The sequence below is a fragment of the Lissotriton helveticus genome, chromosome 10, assembly GCF_964261635.1.
Source record: "Lissotriton helveticus chromosome 10, aLisHel1.1, whole genome shotgun sequence".
In the NCBI taxonomy this organism is placed as follows: domain Eukaryota; kingdom Metazoa; phylum Chordata; class Amphibia; order Caudata; family Salamandridae; genus Lissotriton; species Lissotriton helveticus.
The window spans coordinates 961757570-961776545 of NC_136071.1; the positions used below are offsets into that span (position 1 = coordinate 961757570).

The 18976-nt window shown below is 45.3% G+C and overlaps 1 protein-coding gene across 1 annotated transcript in view; it reads left to right on the forward strand.

Annotated features, from left to right (window-relative positions):
• The first annotated feature begins 1353 nt into the window (after nt 1-1353).
• LOC144784683 (pituitary tumor-transforming gene 1 protein-interacting protein-like) overlaps nt 1354-18976 on the forward strand; it is a 142657-nt gene continuing 125034 nt past the window's right edge. Inside the window, exon 1 of the mRNA XM_078663633.1 lies at nt 1354-1673. Within this exon, the coding sequence (XP_078519759.1) occupies nt 1550-1673 (124 nt within the window). The 5' untranslated portion in view covers nt 1354-1549. The remainder of the gene's footprint in view (nt 1674-18976) is intronic.

The window sequence follows — 18976 nt, forward strand, 5'->3', positions numbered from 1 at the left end:
TGTAGAATCTTTATACATGTGTGCAGCAGGACCTAAGAGCAAAACGTTTATCACGAGAGTGCCATGAACTAGCCATATATTTTTTTTTAAAGAAAAAACACTCAACTTTGCATCAGTGGCCATGAACACTCTATTCCTGGCTGTAACAGCAGAGAAGGAAGGGTTTTAAACGAATGCTTTATTCTCCAAAATGTGCGATTTCGACTCATCCTCTCTGTTCCTCTTTCTGGACAGGGCTGCTATTTTGCCCTTACAATTTTGAAGATGAGGGTAAAGCTCCATTGAGAACGTTAAATGAAACCCTTTAGAACATATTTACTTTACTTTGTAGTGAGTTTGAAAAATATGCAGAAGCTGCTAATACTGGGCAGGAACCCACGCAGCAGCTTTATCAGCCTTCAACAGCTAATCACTGTATACATGTTACATTTAGAGCCTGAACTGTGCCAACCACGAATCCTATGCCGTGCGCTTTCAGATCACCATCAGGTGATCATACTTTCCGAGGCGAGATTATTTTTCAACACTGAGGGTAAAAATATAGGGCTCGATACGGACCCGTCTCGGCAGCTGGTTTTTAAAACTGCGAGTGGGGAACACAAGACCCGGCCCACTTAAAGCCCTGCCAACCTCGCTTTTCCCTTCCTGCTGTACTGCTCCACTCGCTCTGCACCTCTAGGCCCACATGCAGCATTGTGACATTTTGCACTTCCTAATTTGCGAAAAATAAGGAATCGCAAATTAAGAAGTGCAAAATGCTATGCATCATTATTTTCGGTATTCATTTGTGATTCGGTAAAAATCGCAATTTTTACCGAATCCCAAATGAATACCGAATTCTTAAGTTAATTTTCGCAATTCCCATTGATTCCTATGGGCCAAAAGGCCCATAGGAGTCAATGGGAATTGCGAGTGGCACTTTGAAAATTTCATGGGTGCAGAGGGGGGTCCAAAGGACCCCCCCATGCACCCCTGAAATGTATTTTTCGCATCATGTTTCACACACACATGTCCTAAGGACATGTGTGTGTGAAACATGAATGTTGAAAAAAAACCATTTTAAGCATTTTAAACACTTTTTCCAAATTTACCGAGTGGTTCAACCACTCGGTAAATTTGGCACCCTAATTGCAAATTTACAGTTTTAAATTTAATGATGCATTGCTTTTAAGAAATCGCACATCTGCGACTTCTTAAAAGCACCCGCAATTTTAGAACTCGCAAACATGTTACGAATTCTAAAATTGCTTCATGCATCCCAAAAAGCACTTTTGCATTCGCAAACGGCCGATTTTAAGGAATCGCACCGTTTGCGACTACAAAAATGCTTGCTGCATGTGGGCCCTAGTTCCTTCTTTCTAATTCCTTAGCCCCGCCTCCTCGCCTGCCTGTCATCTCTGCTAGGCTGCTGCTTTCCTCTGCGCCTGACACAAGACAGGAAGCAGTACTGTTCTGTCGCTACCGCTTCCGGGGGGAATTTGTTGTCCTTAGCTGCCCGTCTTTACAGGCAGGGGGATCCAGCCCAGTGCGAGTGCTGCCTGCCTCGGAGATGCGGGGACTCTCCGGCCCACGGGCTCTGCTGCTGCCCCGCAGCCCAGGCCTCCTTCTGCTTCTCTGCTACCATCTATGCTTGGGCTCTGGCAGCACCACTACAAGACCGCCCGCATCACAGCGTAAGGACAGGGGTGGGCAGGGCACCGGGTAAACAAAGGGATGGGCACAGCTGTAGTGCTTTGGAGTAGGGCGTGTGGGTTGTTCAGGCACTTGTTTTATTCCCGCACACTGCCAGTGTTACAGCGGCATTAATTGTGGTGCGTGTACGACTTTAGAAAGTGGCATGCGGACAGTAAACTGTTCCCGGCTGCCAGTGGCTTCATCACTGTATAATTTATGTACTGCTTCACCCTTCTGTCGAAGCCACGAAGCGCTTCTTTGCATGGCTGACAGCAAGTATGCAGTTAACTTCCTGTGACTGTAGCTGTGGATAGCATTGATGAGCTAGCTCGCTGTTTTGAGTTCTGTACAAAGCCTCTAATCTAAACCGCGTAATTCAGTGACTTTCGATGGGGTTTTGGCGACTTCTGCTACTTTAGCAGGCAATCAGTCGCTAACAATACTGTGGGTCTGTGCTCTTAAATCCAAGAGGTCCATCCAGCATACTTTCTTGAATACGAGATTAAACGCATCGTCAGGGTTAGTAAACACTCACTGTAATTACAATAAAAACATTCTTCCCTTACATCAGACGTTTCCATATTCTTAAACTCCCCACAACTACTGGGTTTGTCCTGAGATGCCCAGGCTACAGAGCCGTGTATAACACTCTATCACGTGACGTTCTGTGCCCTTTATTAGTTGTTAGACTGATATTGACATGACATTTGACATACTACCTCAATAATGGAATGATTAATGAAACTCAAAGGTTACTGTTTAGCAAGGAATACCAAGCCTGCTTCACAGTCCTTCTAAATTGTCAGCAAGCATCCCCTTGCCCAAGTTATACAAACATAGTATAAAAGAAAACCCTCCAGGTACTTTGTATACCCCCCTTGTCCCTTAACTTCACAGCGTGGCGGACACCTCCCCTTTATTTAATATTCATTCATACGCAACCACATAGCATAATACATTTCATTCTCCTCTTTAACAGGTGCTGCATATATATATATCTATATCTATATCCGGAAACTCCGTGTATTCGTCAAAGCAGCCAGCTGGTATCGCCTGCCCCAAACAACACAGACACGGACCTGGACTCCAGTGCAAATTTATTTGATAATTAAATGCGTGCTAGTGCCATAACATTTCGGCTCGAAAAGATATATATATTTTTTTATGCTAAACTACAAATTTTTCTGGATGCAAAAGGTCTATCTGGACATTCATCACGTATTTTTGCTTCCTTGCCTCTTCCGGTCTTGTTGGAAATAGTGTGAATTAGATATTTGGAAAGGCCAAGACGTTCTGTACATTCCCTATTATTGCTTTAGTATTCTAAGCGGTGTATCTTTTCAGGTAATTTAATCTGCTTGATTGACCAATGGCTGGGTAGATCTTTGTCCATAGATTATGTATACATTTCTTATCAGAGGGTGTCAAGCATTTATGAATAATATAAATACTCTCCGATGCACTTCACGAATATGTAAATAAATCATCAACTCATATAGTACAATCCAACTAATGCTACTTGAGATATAATGTAGTGTTTCATTTGACGTGTTACTGAGTCTTCAGAACATAATATTCTGAGAACATCTTGCAAAGTCTAATAAACAGCAACCTAAGGTAAAATATAGTGTCTTCAGGGTGCAATACTTCTAAAATATATTTGTTAAGATAGACAATTTTTTTTTAATCCTCTGGGAGCACCAACCCAATAATTTACTGAACCCCAATATCTTGATAACCCCAAAATAATCTCTAGTGATTGACCTCCAGCACCCTTGATCTAGCATTAAGGCACACTCCCCCTCTACAACATTGGGTCCAAAAGTAGATGAGTAAAATCACAATAGTGTCTGGGACCTCTCTAGAACTGAGTTCTAGAACCATGGGAAGTTAAACAAGTTTTATTACAAAAATGTAAAATAGGCAATATGAAGTAAATAAATGGATGCCATGAATGCACAGTTACAGAAATAAAAAGTAAGTTTCAAAAACAAAATGCCAACAGCATTTCTAGAAGTGAAGGTTTACAGAGTTGTGAAAAAATGTATGCCTTGCCCCATGGACATAGTTTCATGAGGAAAGGTAAAGTCGCCCCAAACGGGGAGAGTTCTGTGAGTAAAAATTATTAATTGCCCCTATCCGCATAAAGCCAGGTGTTTTAAACAGTTTTCCTACATAAACATTGAGGAAAAACTGCAAATTCACCTTAGCATGGTTATCAACAGTACATCTTAGACAAACCAGAAAATGTACTATCACAATAAAATCTATAGTACTAGGCTACTTTTAGGAATAATCAAGAATCTTCCGCGACCTCCCACAGCTACAGACATTCAAGAGATGCAAAACATAAATATAACTTTCTCCAAATGTTATGTTATGTTATTTTTTTGTCTTTTATAGCGCACGGCTACTCCATAGAGTGCCCCGGCGCTTTTATTAAAACCAATCACAGAGTAACACAACACATTGGAGCAAAGTGAAACTGGAAACAGAAACGGACTACTGGGCAAAAAGCCAGGTTTTAAGGCCCTTCCTAAAAATCAGCAAGTTAGAGGTGCTGCGAAGTGCCAAAGGCAACCTATTCCACATCTGTGATGCCAACAGCCCGAAAGAGAGGCCCCCAATGCGGGCCCTCTTTACTCGAGGGACCACCGCAAGGAACAGAGATTCAGACCTCAAGGTTCGGGTCGGATGGTAAAAGGCAAGCCTCATTTGGAGATATTTTGCCCCCGAAGCATGGAGAGCCTTATGGGCCAGGGTCAAGGCCTTGAACACTATCCGTTTCCGGACAGGCAGTCAATGGAGCGACTGCAGGAGTCCCGAAACTCTGGCACGCCTATATAGGCCAAAAATGGCCCGCGCTGCCGCGTTCTGGACCACCTGGAGCCGTTGCAGAAGATAGTCCGGCAGGCCAAGATACAGGACGTTGGAATAGTCCAATCTTGAGCCAATTAAGGTCTGCACCGTCAACTTCCTATGATCTACTGATAACAAAGGAAGAAACTTGCGCAGCATCCTAAGCAGGCCAAAACAAGTTTCCGTAAGACCAAGGATTTGAGATCTTAACGCCAGGCCATTATCCATCTTAATTCCCAGATTCTTAGCTAACTGGGACGAGTGTGCTGGAGGAAACATATTAACCGGCCACCATTCCTGCCAATCTGGATCGTGAGGGCAGCCGAAGAAAAGTACCTCAGATTTATCTGAGTTGCATTTGAGGCTGTTCAGCTGGAACCATTTGAAAACCGCCCCAAGCGGATACTCTCTCCATCAAACTCTTCTCCTTTCCTGCACGTAAAGAGGAGCTGGGTATCGTCGGCATAGGATACGATCTGGGCCCCATAAGACTCCACCAATGCCGCGAGAGGGGTCATAAAGATGTTAAAGAGCGTCGGGCTCAACACAGAACCCTGCGGAACTCCGACTCCCAAAGGCGGCATCACGGCGGAGCTGGGTGAGGCCCAGACCGTTTGTCGGCAGCCGGCCAGAAATGATCTAAACCAGCTAAGCACCGTCCCCCTCAGACCGATCTCATGAAGTCTGATGAGGAGACCCTCATGGGGGACGGTATCAAAGGCCGCAGACAAGTCCAGCATGACGAGCATGACTTTGCCCCCCGAATCCCGCGCCTCTTTAATGGCCTCAGACACCTCCAAAAGCGCCGTCTCGGTGCTTAAATTGGGGCGGAAGCCAGATTGGGTAGAGTGCAGCAAATTTTGAGATTCCAGGAAATTGGAGAGTACGATATGAACATGCTTCTCCAGGATCTTAGCCAGCGCCGGGAGGAGAGAGATTGGCCTATAATTGGCCAAGACCTCCGTGTCAAGACCAGGCTTCTTAAGAAGGGGAATGACCATCGCCTGTTTCCAAGCCTGCGGGACCACCCCCCGACTCAAGGAGAGATTCAAGAGCGGATTCGCCAGCGGGTTTATAGCATCGGCCACTTTCGCAAGGAATTTGGCCGGACATGGGTCAAGAGGCGACCCAGACTTAAGATTAGCCATAAGTGCCAGCGACGAAGGAATTGAAATAGGTGGAAAATCCGCCAAGACTGAGCCCGAAAGGGGCCACGGACCTGACCCGTCTTCGAGGCTCCAAGGAACTTCAACTACCCTCAGAGGGAAAGAGTCCTGAATCAGTTTGATCTTGGTGGTAAAAAAATTAGCGAGAGCCGAGACCCATTAGTCAGAAGGAGCAGCCTGAGTTGAATTAATTTGCGCGGCTGTGAATTCCCTCACAATTGTAAAGATCTCCTTGCAGGAATTAGAGGCCGCCTCTATCCTTCTTGCAAAGTAACCTTTTTTCTCCAGGAGGATGTCCCGATGATAGGCCTTAACCGCAGTCCTATATACAAGCCTGGCCGCTGGATCGTACTGAGAGCGCCAAGCCCTTTCAGCCACCTTGCACTGCCTACGGGAAACCAACAGTGCTTCAGTGAACCAGGGGGCAGAAACCCGTTTCGGTGTTAATCGGGGGGCCGTCACGGGGGCCAGATCGTTCAGCCTATCCGTAAGCCACGCCTGCAGGGCCTCTAAATCCCTCTCCAGGTCTCCCGAGAAAGGTCAGGGATGATCGCGAGATGCCTGGACCAGCATCGCTGGAGTCACCCGATGAAAGGCCCTGGGGGCTCGCCCCGGCTGTCTAGGAGCGGTACTAGATGGCTTATTAGTACCTAGTACATGAAATTTCGCCAGGCTATGGTCAGACCAAAGCACCGGCAGAAGTGGCATGACCTCAATGGGGGACGTGGAGAAAACCTGATCTAAGGTATGACCCCTTACATGCGTTGGTCCAAAAAGGTAAGGGGCCAAGCCTAGGGGAGCCATAATCTCCATCAGCTTGATCGTATCAGGGTCCAATCCCTCATCCATATGGAAATTAAAATATCCAGCCAGGATGCAATGCTTCGCTCTCAGAGCCAGCGCCGAAATGGCCGACTGAAGCTCATCGAAGAAAGAGCCTGCCGGTCCAGGGGGCCTATAAACTAAAAGCCCTTTGAGGGATTGGTGCGGCGACAGAACTATAGAGAAAGCAAGGGCTTCAGATCCTGAAATGGTATCCATGGGAATGATGGTGCAAGTGGCAAGCTTATTCACCACAAGTGTCACACCCCCACCCCTCCCGTCCAGTCTATCTTGTCTGAAGATATTATAATCGGGGTGAATTGCTATAGCTATATCGGGATTAGACGAATCCTCAAACCAGGTCTCTGTCAACATCAGACATAGCGGCTTTTCAGCGGTCAGCAGATTGTAGATCTACTGCGCATGCCTGCGTGCAGATCTAGTATTTAGAAGCAGACAGAGATGTTTCACACTGTCCAACTCCCTACTAGGCAAAGTGACCGGGGCATAGTGTGGTACCCAGTCACAGCCAGGGCAACGTCTCTTACCCTTATATCGACCCGGGAAGACTTTATAGCAGCCACAGGGTATTTTACGCAGAGCCCAAAGCTCAGATGACGTATAGATAACCCTAATAACAGTAGGAAAAAATGATCCCGGTGACAGAGCCCCACCCGCTGCTCCGCTCGCCTCCGGGACGCTGACGGGCGCAGACGGGCTGGACTCTGGCGTGACTCCGGCGGTGATCCGGCGTTCCCGCTGCGCGTAACCTACTACGAAACAACAAATGAAACCTACTACATTAATGTGCTAGCTAACTGGTATTGGTTCTTCCAGCGGCAGTGTTCTTCAAAAAATGTTACATCTGGTACACAATGAAAAGTTTTATTCACAATACAGGCTCTGTAAAGAAACAGTCAATCACATCACGCTGCACTGTGCTCCACAGAACTGTGGAGAGAGAAGGCTCACAAGGGGACACTGATTAGGAGTGAGGAATAAGCAGGAGCAAGATGGACAAACCACTAGAAACTAGATCCATTTTAGTAAAATGTTGTCTTTTCAAAAATGTGGCACAGCTAAGTTACTTTATAATCACACTTCTAAACGTTTCTATTAATTTGTTTAAACGCAGCATCACAAATTCGTCGGTTACAACTGTTATTCATCATAAAATTATAAATTTGCACACTTTATTTGTTCTCAAAATTGCACATATTAAATACTCTTAACAACCCCACTGTCACAACTTTCTAATGCAAGGTTGAAGATCACAAAACTGAATTTAGTTATAAGAGGAAATAACCTTTAAAATACAGCACTGTGTGACTTACAGTGGTACATAAATACGTGATCTATATAATTACATTTCCATGTAAATTATTCTTCATTAGGCTTGCCACCTGTTTACTGAACACACGCAAAGAACACTACTGAGACATTCGCAAGATAGATCCAAATTTGCACAGCTGAACACCAATTGCACATAGAAACATGGGCGTGAAGACTTCAATTTCTGCCCATTACACCAACACCAAATTGTAATGAACTACTCGAGAAAAAGAGAAAGTAAATGAATCTTCCAATTGAATATATTCAAATCTGGCCTGTCAAAAGATGCAGAGATGCACAACTGGTTAATTTCACTAGGATTTAGGTAACCACAATGCGAACTTTCTTTAGGAGTGTTTAAGTATGGACGTTTAAAATGGTCATATCTGACCTTCATTAGGAACGCTTTTCCAAACAGTAAGATTTCTGGGGCACCGCAGTAGAGCAGTGAGGGATAGATTAGTGTGTCAGACGTAGGATGGTGCTTGCTTTTGGAGTATTTCTTTCATGGCATGCACAGTTCTAAGCGTTTTTTTCTAGAGTACACACAAAGCTTTCCACCTCTCCAATGGTGGAATGTTTTGGTGATGGTGGGGACCGCATAGTTCTGCATACTCTGCAATTTGTGATTGTTAAACTGTAACTTATCTTTTCGGAAGTGTGAGGGTGTACATGACCACAAAATCTTGTCCATTTATAAGCATTTTCATCTCCTGATGTTGTTAGCAAATACAAACAGTTATCTGGAGTGGCCATCCATGATTACTAGTATATATTGTCCACCTTTGAGTTCCGTAAAGTCTACATTAACATGTTTCCAGGGTGCTTTTAATTTTGGCACCATGATCATTGGAACCATGGGCTGGGCTGAGGCTGTGTTTTGGCATCTCGTGCACTTCCCCTCTAATTGCTTCACTATAAAGTCGTTTCTGGAAGCAGTATTTTCTGTCTTAGTAATGCCTTCATCTTCGCTTTCCCACAAGCTTGTGTGAGTCGCGTCTATGGCCAGTTTCAAGTAACTGTCCTTTGGTGTTTCTTGTGCCATTCTTTTTGTTTTGATTACCTTCAGAAATTTGTGTGTTGACGCAGTCAACAAGCTAATCAGTATCGCTTTAATCCATTTATCTTGTGAATTTTGTGGTCTGGATGTCTTGACAGATAATAAATATGCTGGGGTGGCGATCTGTTTCTGTGTGTGACTTGATAGTTGTGGTTTTGCAGCTGAAGCATCCACTGCTCTATTCATACCAGTAGTCTTGAGTTGGTTGGCTTGAAATTAAACTTGAGTGTCTTACGGTCTGTACCTGTTGTTACTCTTTGTCCAGTGAGGTAGAGTCCTATACTGCGAGCAAAACCTGAGACCCTGGATTTCTCCTTTTATAGCGTGAATTGCAGGTCCCTACCGCAGCACAAACTAGATATATTTAATCTTCTACTCGATAACCAACCCAGCGCCCTCTTTCTCACAGAAACATGGCTGCATGAGAGCGCTGGCCCTGACATAGCAACTGCCCTCCCCCCTGACTATGCTATAGTCAGGAGAGATAGAGAAGGTCACATTGGAGGAGGAATTGCTATCATTTTCAATCGAGAATTTACTTGCACACTAGAACCCGTCCACATCCCTGACTGTGAAGCAGCCTCGTTTAAAATCACCCTTAACCCTAATTTTACGGCCTCGGGCATCCTAATGTACAGGCCCCCCGGGTATGCCAACTCCTGGGCCGCTAATCTGGCGAACCACATCTCTCCCTTCCACCTCGCCTCTAAAAACTTCTCCCTCCTGGGAGACCTCAATCTGCACTTTGACGACCCCACAAATACGGCCTGCACAGATTTGCTCGATGATCTAGCAGCTCTGAATTTAACACTACTTAACTCTGGACCTACTCACAAGGCGGGGCATCTGCTAGATCCCATTTTCACAAATATTCCTGAACTCAGCTGGAGCGATACTATCCCAATCTGTTGGTCAGACCACCATCTTGTCCGCTTCTGTCTGCAATTACCAACACCTCCTAAAACAAATGCCGCCTGGCCTATATCCACAATAAGAAACTGGAAACTTCTTGACATTGGGAAACTAAACGACATTTTAGAAATGCATTCGCCAAGCAAAGGCACTGACATGGAAAGTATTGCTCGGGCCACACACTCCTGGATAGAAAACGCCGTTGAAAAATGTCTCCCCCTTTCTCGAGTAAAAAGTAATATTCATCGCCCCCCAGCTCCTTGGTTTAATGAGTCCCTGAAAACGATTAAATCAAAATGCAAAAACCTCGAGAGGAAATGGCGGAAAGACTACGCCTACGACAAAAAAGCCATATACCACAAAGCCAGAAACGAATATCATTCAGCTTGTATTAAAGCCTGAGCCCTTTTTGTAGCTAACACCATCAATACCGCGTCAAACAAAGCAAAAATGCTATTTAACACTGTAAAAGACCTTGCTGGGGAGAAAACGGTTGCACCAGCTTGCCCACTTAATAAAAAACAATGCCAAGATCTCGCTTCCTTTTTCAATGAGAAAATTGAAAACATCATCTCAGGTATCAGGAACAATTTCCCTACCCCAGACTCCGCTGATTCAGTCCCCTTCTAGTCGAATGACATCAACATCATTGAATCCTGGCCCTCCTTTACCCTGGAATCACTCATCTCCACCCTCAAAACTGTTAAATCGGGTTCCCCAAGGGACCCAGCTCCGGTCCATGCTCTTAAAAAAACTGGATGTTCCTTCCCTGACCATTATTGCAGAAACTATAAATTCCTCCCTCCAGCTCTCCACAGTGCCTGCAATGTGGAAACACGCTATGGTCAGTCCACTCCTAAAAAAACCCACTGCCGACCCGAAACTCCTTGAGAATTACCGACCCATCTCACTCCTCCCCATCTTTTCTAAACTACTGGAAAGACATATTCACTCTGCCCTCACCACCTTTACTGAAGCGAATTGCCTTCTCCACCCATCACAGTCGGGTTTCAGAGCTGGTTTCTCCACGGAAACAGCCCTGCTAGAAGTCACCGAAAACATCAGGAAACTCCTAGATGATGGTCAGACAGTCGCACTCATCCTATTAGACCTGAGTGCGGCGTTCGACACCATCTCCCATTCCACACTTCTGACCAGACTGGGGAAATATGGCATCAGGGGGGATGCGCTAAAATGGATCGAGTCTTTCTTGTCACAGAGAACTTTTCAAATTACATCCTCAGTAGCCTGCTCTGACACGGTTAGCGCCCCCCACGGAGTACCACAAGGCTCCATCCTGAGCCCTCTGCTCTTTAACCTCTATCTCCGGCCCTTGGCCGACATAGCGGATGAATCAGGGCTCACCCTCATGACATACGCTGATGACTCTCAAATCATCTTCTCCTTGTCAGAGTCTAACCCACTGTGCCCATCCCGTCTTAAACAAGGTCTCCACAACATCTTCAGCTGGATGTCCACAAACCAGCTAAAGCTGAACGGAAACAAGACGGAAATCCTCCTCCTGGGGAAAAATAAAGATCTTTGGAACACAACTCACTGGCCACCTGAGCTTGGTTCCATCCCCACACCCACAACCCAAGTAAGAAATCTGGGGGTTACCATTGACAACACCCTGTCCATGAAGCAACAGGCTAACAAAGTGGTTGGACTCTGTTTCACGATCCTGAAATGGTTAAAAAAGATCCTTTGGATGCTACCCCCAGACACGCAAAAGACCGTAGTCAATGCACTTATTACATCTCGTCTTGACAACGGCAATATCCTACACTTGGGTTCAAATAAAGCTGTCATAAACCGCTTACAACTGGTCCAGAACTCAGCGGCAAGACTACTTTGCAACATCCCAAAAACCTCCAGTGTGTCCAATCACCTGAAAGACCTACATTGGCTCAGGGTGGAGAGCCGCATACGGTTCAAGGCCATGAGCTATATGTTTAGGATCAAAGCCGGTACCGCCCCTAAATATGTACAAACCCTGGCAACCCCTTACATCCCGACAAGAGTACTACGTTCTCAACATACTGCAAATTGTTCCATCCCGAAGTTCAGGCTAGCGAGAATGGGAGGAAGATCTTTCGCTGTCCTAGGGCCCACACTCTGGAACAAACTCCCTATCCACATCCGCAAAGAAACCAGTTATGTCACTTTCAGGAAGCATTTAAAGACCTGGCTTTTCCAGAAATAATCCATCAGTCACAAATCCCACACAACCTTATTCGCTTCTTTCCTGTCATCGGCGCCGGGAAACCCTTGTTGGGTAGCTGCGAGCCATACAAATGTAAAAAATAAAATAAAATAAATGTCTACAGACTAACACTATTGCACCTTTTGTGTATTTTTGTTCCATCTGTGTTAGTGCTCACCTTGAATTTTCAAATGGTACACATTCTACTATTTCCTCTGTTTACATGAGAATTGATTCAGACCCCTCCAGATTTGCATCTTCCAGTAATTATCTTGTCTTATGTGGTATAAAATGTGCAAGTTGGTTATGCCCTATGCAAGTTAAGTTTAGATGCTCTTCTGTCCACTTCCAGGCTATCTTCATGTTTGTCAATTCTCCAAGTGAAATGTGTTATGGTGACAAAATCTTCACTGTGTCTACTAGAAAGTTCAGCAGCCTGAAAAAGCTACTCACCTCTCCAACTCTGTTTGGGTCAACTGCTTTGCGGCTGTTTTGTACTTTGCGTAGAGCACATGATAGTCCTTCAGGTGACAAAATGCAGTTGAAGAACTCTTCTTGAGTAATTGTTATTTGCTGAGTGTGAAATCTGTTTCCTATATTCACCTTAGTGCTGCTCTAAAACGCAATTGATATTCTGGAATTTCCATTGTCTATACTAAAATGTGGTTACTCACCTTTAGTACTCCTCAAAGTAAACCTGGGAGTTGACCATTGGTGTTTTGAAGAACTCCTGACACTAACAGCACACAGAAGATTAAATGTTTACATCAGCGTAGAGAGATTTAGCTTTGATAGTACTATTGCACCATTTACATCTGCCATGATGTTACCTTTGGGAGGAGAGTTGTGCTGGTCCCTTTAATGGGCCTTGTTAGATTTGCAACATCACAAAGAAAAATGATGGACAGTGTTGATACTTTTCAAACACTCACCCCAAGTTACAGATCTACGTTTAGTCCCTCGTTATTTTGCTCGCCACGTCAGCCCAGTTTGGACCTAGCCAAATGCAAATCAGTCTTGACCCTGCGCCCCATGGGAACAATCCATCCCGAACTGCCAGGCCAGATCCTCCCTGTACCGGAAACAAGCATCATGGGATTGGTTTTGGAGTATACCAGCTCATCAGCCAGGCTAGCTTGAATCCAGTGCTGTAACAAGCTAGGGACCCACGCCTGGGCATACCCTTAGCCACTAAGGGCGCATATAGCAACAACACAAAATAAAATGATGGCCGGAGTGTTGATACTTTTCAAACACTCATCCCAGTCACAGATCTGGTTTAATCCTTTGCTATTTTGCTCACTATGTCACCCCAGTTTGGACCCAGCCATATGCAAATCAGTCTTGACCCTGCTCCCCATGGGACCAGTCCAGCCCTAACTGCCGGGCCAGGTCTTCCCTGGACCAAAACAAGCATCCTTGGACTGGTTTCGGAGTATAACCCCTCATCAGCCAGGCTAGCTTGAATCCAGTGGTGCAGCAAGCAAGGGACCCATGTCTGGGAATACCTTTAGCTAGCCGGATGCTTGTTTCCGGTCCAGGGAGGACCTGGCCTGGCAGTTCGGGCTGGGCGGTTTCCATAAGGAGCAAGATCAAGACTTGTTTGCCTATTGCTTGGTCCAAACTGGGTTGTAGTGTGATCAAAAGAATGATGGAATAATCCCAGAGCTCTGGACTGGGCGTTAGTGGTTGAAAAGTTTCTGCACTCCATCCGTCGTCTTGTTGTATTTGCCTTGTTAGATATGCACATGTCAATAAAGATGCAGATTTCTTCAAGATATTTTGGTTCAGTTCCGATGACAATCTGTGAGATTTACAGTGTATTTGTCTTTTCTGTCTAGTTTTTCCAAACACTGTAGGTCACCTCCTACCTTTCTGACTAGATGTGGCATGGCAGTTGGCTGAATAGAGTTGTTTATGTAAATAGCAATCATCTGAAGTTTTGTTTTTTCTAGGTTTTCAAATAAACTTGTGGACTGTGTCATGACGTCTTCAAATCTGGTCTTTTGCTGTGTGGTAGCTTAGCATCACAGCAGCTCACTGCAGTGCCATGTAAATAGTTTGCTTGTTCCTTTATGCTTTCAGGTTGGGGCTGTAAAACTTCCCTTTAAAGGCAGTGCAATGCGGTTTACGTAGGTGCATAATCTTGGCACTTCTAGATCCAGTGTTGGTCTAGATATGAGGAAATGCATACAATGAGCATTCCATAGCAATCAATGAAACCTCTGTCACTAATGTTGTGAAAGGTTCGACATTCACCTGCTACATTGCAGCGTGATAAGGCGTCTGGCTAAGCCATGGAATTACTGAGGTGTTTTATCTAAAGAATTGTTGTAGTAATAATCACATCTTTATATAGAAGTTCATAGGCCGCATGAGGTTGCAATGCTGTTTCAAAATGCGGTATGGCAGAAACACTGAATGCACTACCTTGATGCTTAGCTGGTCAGGTCTCTTTTGTTATGCTATATTATGTTATGGGTATCAGTAGAGCGCATAACTCAGCCAGGAAGGTAACCTGGCACTGACTAGGTCACATGACTAGGTGTATTCAGAAGCTTCCCCAATTTCAAAGCTAGCAACAGGTATAAGAATGGGATCCACTCTTTGGATCACTTCTAGACCTGTGGAAGACTCGGAAGAAGGACTGGCCTTTTGCTGCAAGGAATTCCCTGCTGTATGCTGTAGGAAGACTGGTTCTGCTTCTTGAAGACAGGACCAGAATGAGTCCAAGGACTAGCTGACTGGCCTCCTGTTCTGAGCTACTGGGACATAATCTCCAGAAACCTGCCCTGCAGCTGCCCAACTGAACCTTCCTGTGCCCTGCTGCTGGCCTCTGTTTGAGTGAGTCCTAATCCCCAGGAGGTGACCCCGCCAGGTCCTAGACCAACCTTTTCTGTAGGGAGAGCTACTTCTGATCAATGAAAATCATCATGAGCTTCTCAAGGCTAAGCAACTTGTGCATTGTTACCAGACTCCCTCACACCCAGCTTAAATGACTTTGGGCCTAATGTCCATAGAGCCAGATGCTAAGGTTGGAACAAAATACTTTGACCAGTGGCACTATGACAGGGCTGCCATTTTGTCAGTGCGAACATGTGCTTTAGGGATGTATGAACATGTGTGCGTATGGATGGAATATATGTGTAAAGGTGACTGGGAGACTGTGTCATATGTTCTTGTGGCACAGGACATACCTTCCACCATATGTGGTACAATTACATGTATAACACAAATCAGAGACATTTAGAGTGCAGAAAAATGTTCTGCAAAAGTGAATGGAACATTTTCCTTCACTTTAAATTTCTCTAACTTAAAATAATGGCTGTATTTATCACTTACAAATATGGCACTGTATCGAGAAAATTAAACTTAAGAGTTTACATTGTTTGTATGGATTCCATAAAACTCCCCATTTAGATTTTCTCCCATTTCCAAGTGTCACATTTGCAAACACCAAGCTTCTTGTTCCTAGTGGCCTGTAGACATGGAGCCATATTTATATCTGAAAAATACATTTGTTTAAATGGGAAGAATTTTAAATGAATAAACATACTTCATAAAGTATTAAGGGCCTTTTTATGAGTTTGGCGTTGCGGAACTGGACCCACCCTACTCCCGCACCATCAACCCCACGTTTGCACTGCCCGCCAGATTAGTAGTTTTCTTCTGTTTGGTGGACTGCTCTTTGGTATTCCCAGGGCAGTGTCTATGAAATAGGCACTGCAATGGGAATGTCAAAGATAGTACCTGCACGGCAAGGACTGCTGTTGTCCATGCTGTGCATCCACATGGTGTGAGGCACTGGGGCCCTGTAGAGCCCCCTTTGTTTCCTCACCAACATACTTTACATGACGGTCTCACCGCCATGTAAAGTGTGGCTGTGAGGAAACTCGTAATATGCTTGGTGAGGCTGCAGCAGCCCTTCCAAGCATATTGCTGCCTCCAGACTGCGACGCCACCGCCAGGGATCTCTGATCCCTGGCGATTCGTAGTCCCAGGGCAGCCCGAACTCCCTGGTCGTGATAGGATTGTCGGAAGACTCGTAATAACCCCATAAGACATATTTGGCTTGCAAAAGGAGAGAGACATTAACACTTAGAGCCTTATTACGAGATGAATCACCCTTCTGTCGACCCGTGATCACCGCCCCTATAGGAGGACCACCAAGCCCGTAGCATGCCCGTCCGCTGGATTGCAAGTGTAATCAATGGTGGGCAGGTGATGCTGAGGTGGTCTCATGCCGCCGTGACTGCTTCTGCAGCATGTTCCTGCATGGTGTGGCATGGATGCCACACCTTGTAGTAATGGGGGTGCAATTATAGGGCGCACAATATGTGCCCGCACGCCCAGACCCAGATTTGCCTCTCTGCCATCCTTTTAACAGCGGGTTCACCACCATGAAAAGGCCAGTGAAAAGGCAACTCTTAATTTGCTCTGCGGTGATGGCAGTGGCACTGCCAGCATATTCATGCCAATTTCAGAATGCTAGTTCAGCGGGATCTTTGATCCCGGTAGAGTCGGAAGTCTTGACCGCCACACTCAGAATACCACCGTGAGTATGGTGGTCCTGAGGACCACCGTATTTGTAATAAGGCCTTTAATGTTTCATAGAAAAAGTTTTCTTCACTTAAAATGTCTTCCATTTGAAAAAATTAGTATTATTCAGTTATAAATATGGCACAGATTCTAGTGGCCACTGGTAGCAAAAACCCTGCTGCTTGTAAATTTGACACTTTGAAATGGGAGAAAATAAAAATCAAGTGTTATTCTTTAAGGTAACTTTTTTAATTTACATTTTCTCCCATTTAAAAGCATTCAGAAACATCATTTTATTCACATGCTCCAATATAGTCAACCAGGACTTTTATTTTAAAGTTAAATACTTCAGTTCTTCACCTCTGTGACCCAGCCTTGCCCATAAATCTAACCGAGCACTGCTCATTATCAGGCTCTATCCTCTGCAGCCTGAGGCTAGTGATGCAAAGTAAGCACTGGCTTCGTTTAATGTTAAAAGAAAAATGTGACCCTCTGCTTATTTAAAAATGAACTCAAGGCTGTGAGCTACTTTGAAGGTGTCTGGGAGCTACTGGGAGCTTGCGATTGAGTGGTTGAGACACCTGGACTACACCCTTAGCTGGCATCAAAATGTACTCCTCCTGGCTCAGCTGTGGGTTTCCTCCGAAATGCCCCCAGCGTGACGCAACTCAACACAGCATGATGCAGGACCTCGCATCCTAGAACCTTGCAGCTCCTGATCAGCCGCCTCATTGGAAACAACGCAGCATGACACCACTCATCGCAGGACCTTGTATCGCATCCCTTGCAGCTTCACATCGGAACAGACGCTGCATGCTGTAAATTGACACAAGACCTCACATTGCAGCCCACGCAGCTCATCATCAGAACTGACTCAATGCAATGTTTACATCAAGAACATAAGTTACAATTCTTAGTGGGACTGACCTGGTCCCTGTTTCCAGCCTACACTCCATCGTGGTCGACCTGAACTTGTGACTTTGTCCCAGTCTGGCACGACCAGATAATCACAGTTGATGCTTTGTGCTTTTTAGCACCATACTTACCGTAAAACTTTGAAACTGCATAGTTCTGCTGATTAGATTTTGTCGTTTTGGTGACAATTTATGACATTTTACTCTATTTTTCTAAATTGGTGTGGGATTTTTCTAGTGATGTGTTTTATTTTATTTCTGTTTGTGTTCCGCATACATACTTTACACATTGCCTCTAAATTAATCCTGTCTGCTTTTGTGTCAAGCTACTAGAGGGTTGAGCATAGGTTAATTTATTGACTTTTTGTGGTTCACCCTAAAAATTATGTTGGCTGTTGCTTGAGTAGGGTTTCCACCCCCCTCTCAACCAACAACCCAATTTCTCACAAGAGCCATGTCTTCAATTTCTTGCAAAATTCAAGACCGGAGTTTGCGGCTCTGATGTGCAGGAGTAGTTTATTCCAGAGTTTGGGAGCGAGGTAGGAGAAGGCCCAGCCACCACATCTGGTTCTGTGTATACGGGGGATGTGTGCTCGTAGGAGTCGGCTAGCGGGCGATGTCTGGTAGGTATGTGAAAGTTAATAAGATTGTTGAGGTGGGGTGGGCAATGTTGTGCAATGCTTTGTATGTGTGCGTGAGGAGTTTGAAATTTGCCTGTTTTTGGATTGGCACCCAGGTCTTTGAGGTGCAGTGTGATGTGAATGCTGGGGGAAGTTTGCAAGTCAGGCTGGTCTCGTAGCTGAGCTCGGTATGGTGTGGTGTCTCCTGGTCAGTTGCTCGCTGATTCCTACATAGTGTGTTGCCATAGTCCAACTTGCTGCTGATGAGCGCTTTAGTGGTAGTTCGGCAGGTGATGAAGGGAAGCCACTTGAAAATCCTTTTGAGCATCTTGAGTGTGAGCAAACAAAAGGCAGAGACTACATTCAATTGGTCTGTCATAGCGAGCTGATTGCCAACTATTGTTCCAAGATTCTTCACATGGGTGGTTGGGTTGGGTGTGGGACTGAGATCAGCAGCAGACCAGGTGGAGTCCCATAGCGAGGAGTCTCTACTGAAGATGATTACTTCTGACTTGTCTGTGTTGAGCTTAAGGCAGTTGAGAGAGGATAAGCTGGGTGTGAGCTGCGCAAGACATAGTGTTGATTCTATGTGTACAAATGATGCCGGCGAGTGCGGCACGTAGGCTTTGAACAGTGTGGGGCTGAGTGAGGATCCTTGTGGTACTCTGCTGATGGGGTTTTGCAGTAGCTGAAGTGAGAGGAGTGAGGCTGGCCGTTTGAGTGTGGCCTGTGAGGAAAGAGCAGATCCAGCAAAGCGCTGGTCCCTGAATGCTGGCATCTTGTATGCATTGAATGAGGATGGATGGACGATGCTATTGAAAGCGCAAATAGATCCAGAAAGAGAAGGGCAGCTTGTCTCCTCTGTCCTAGAT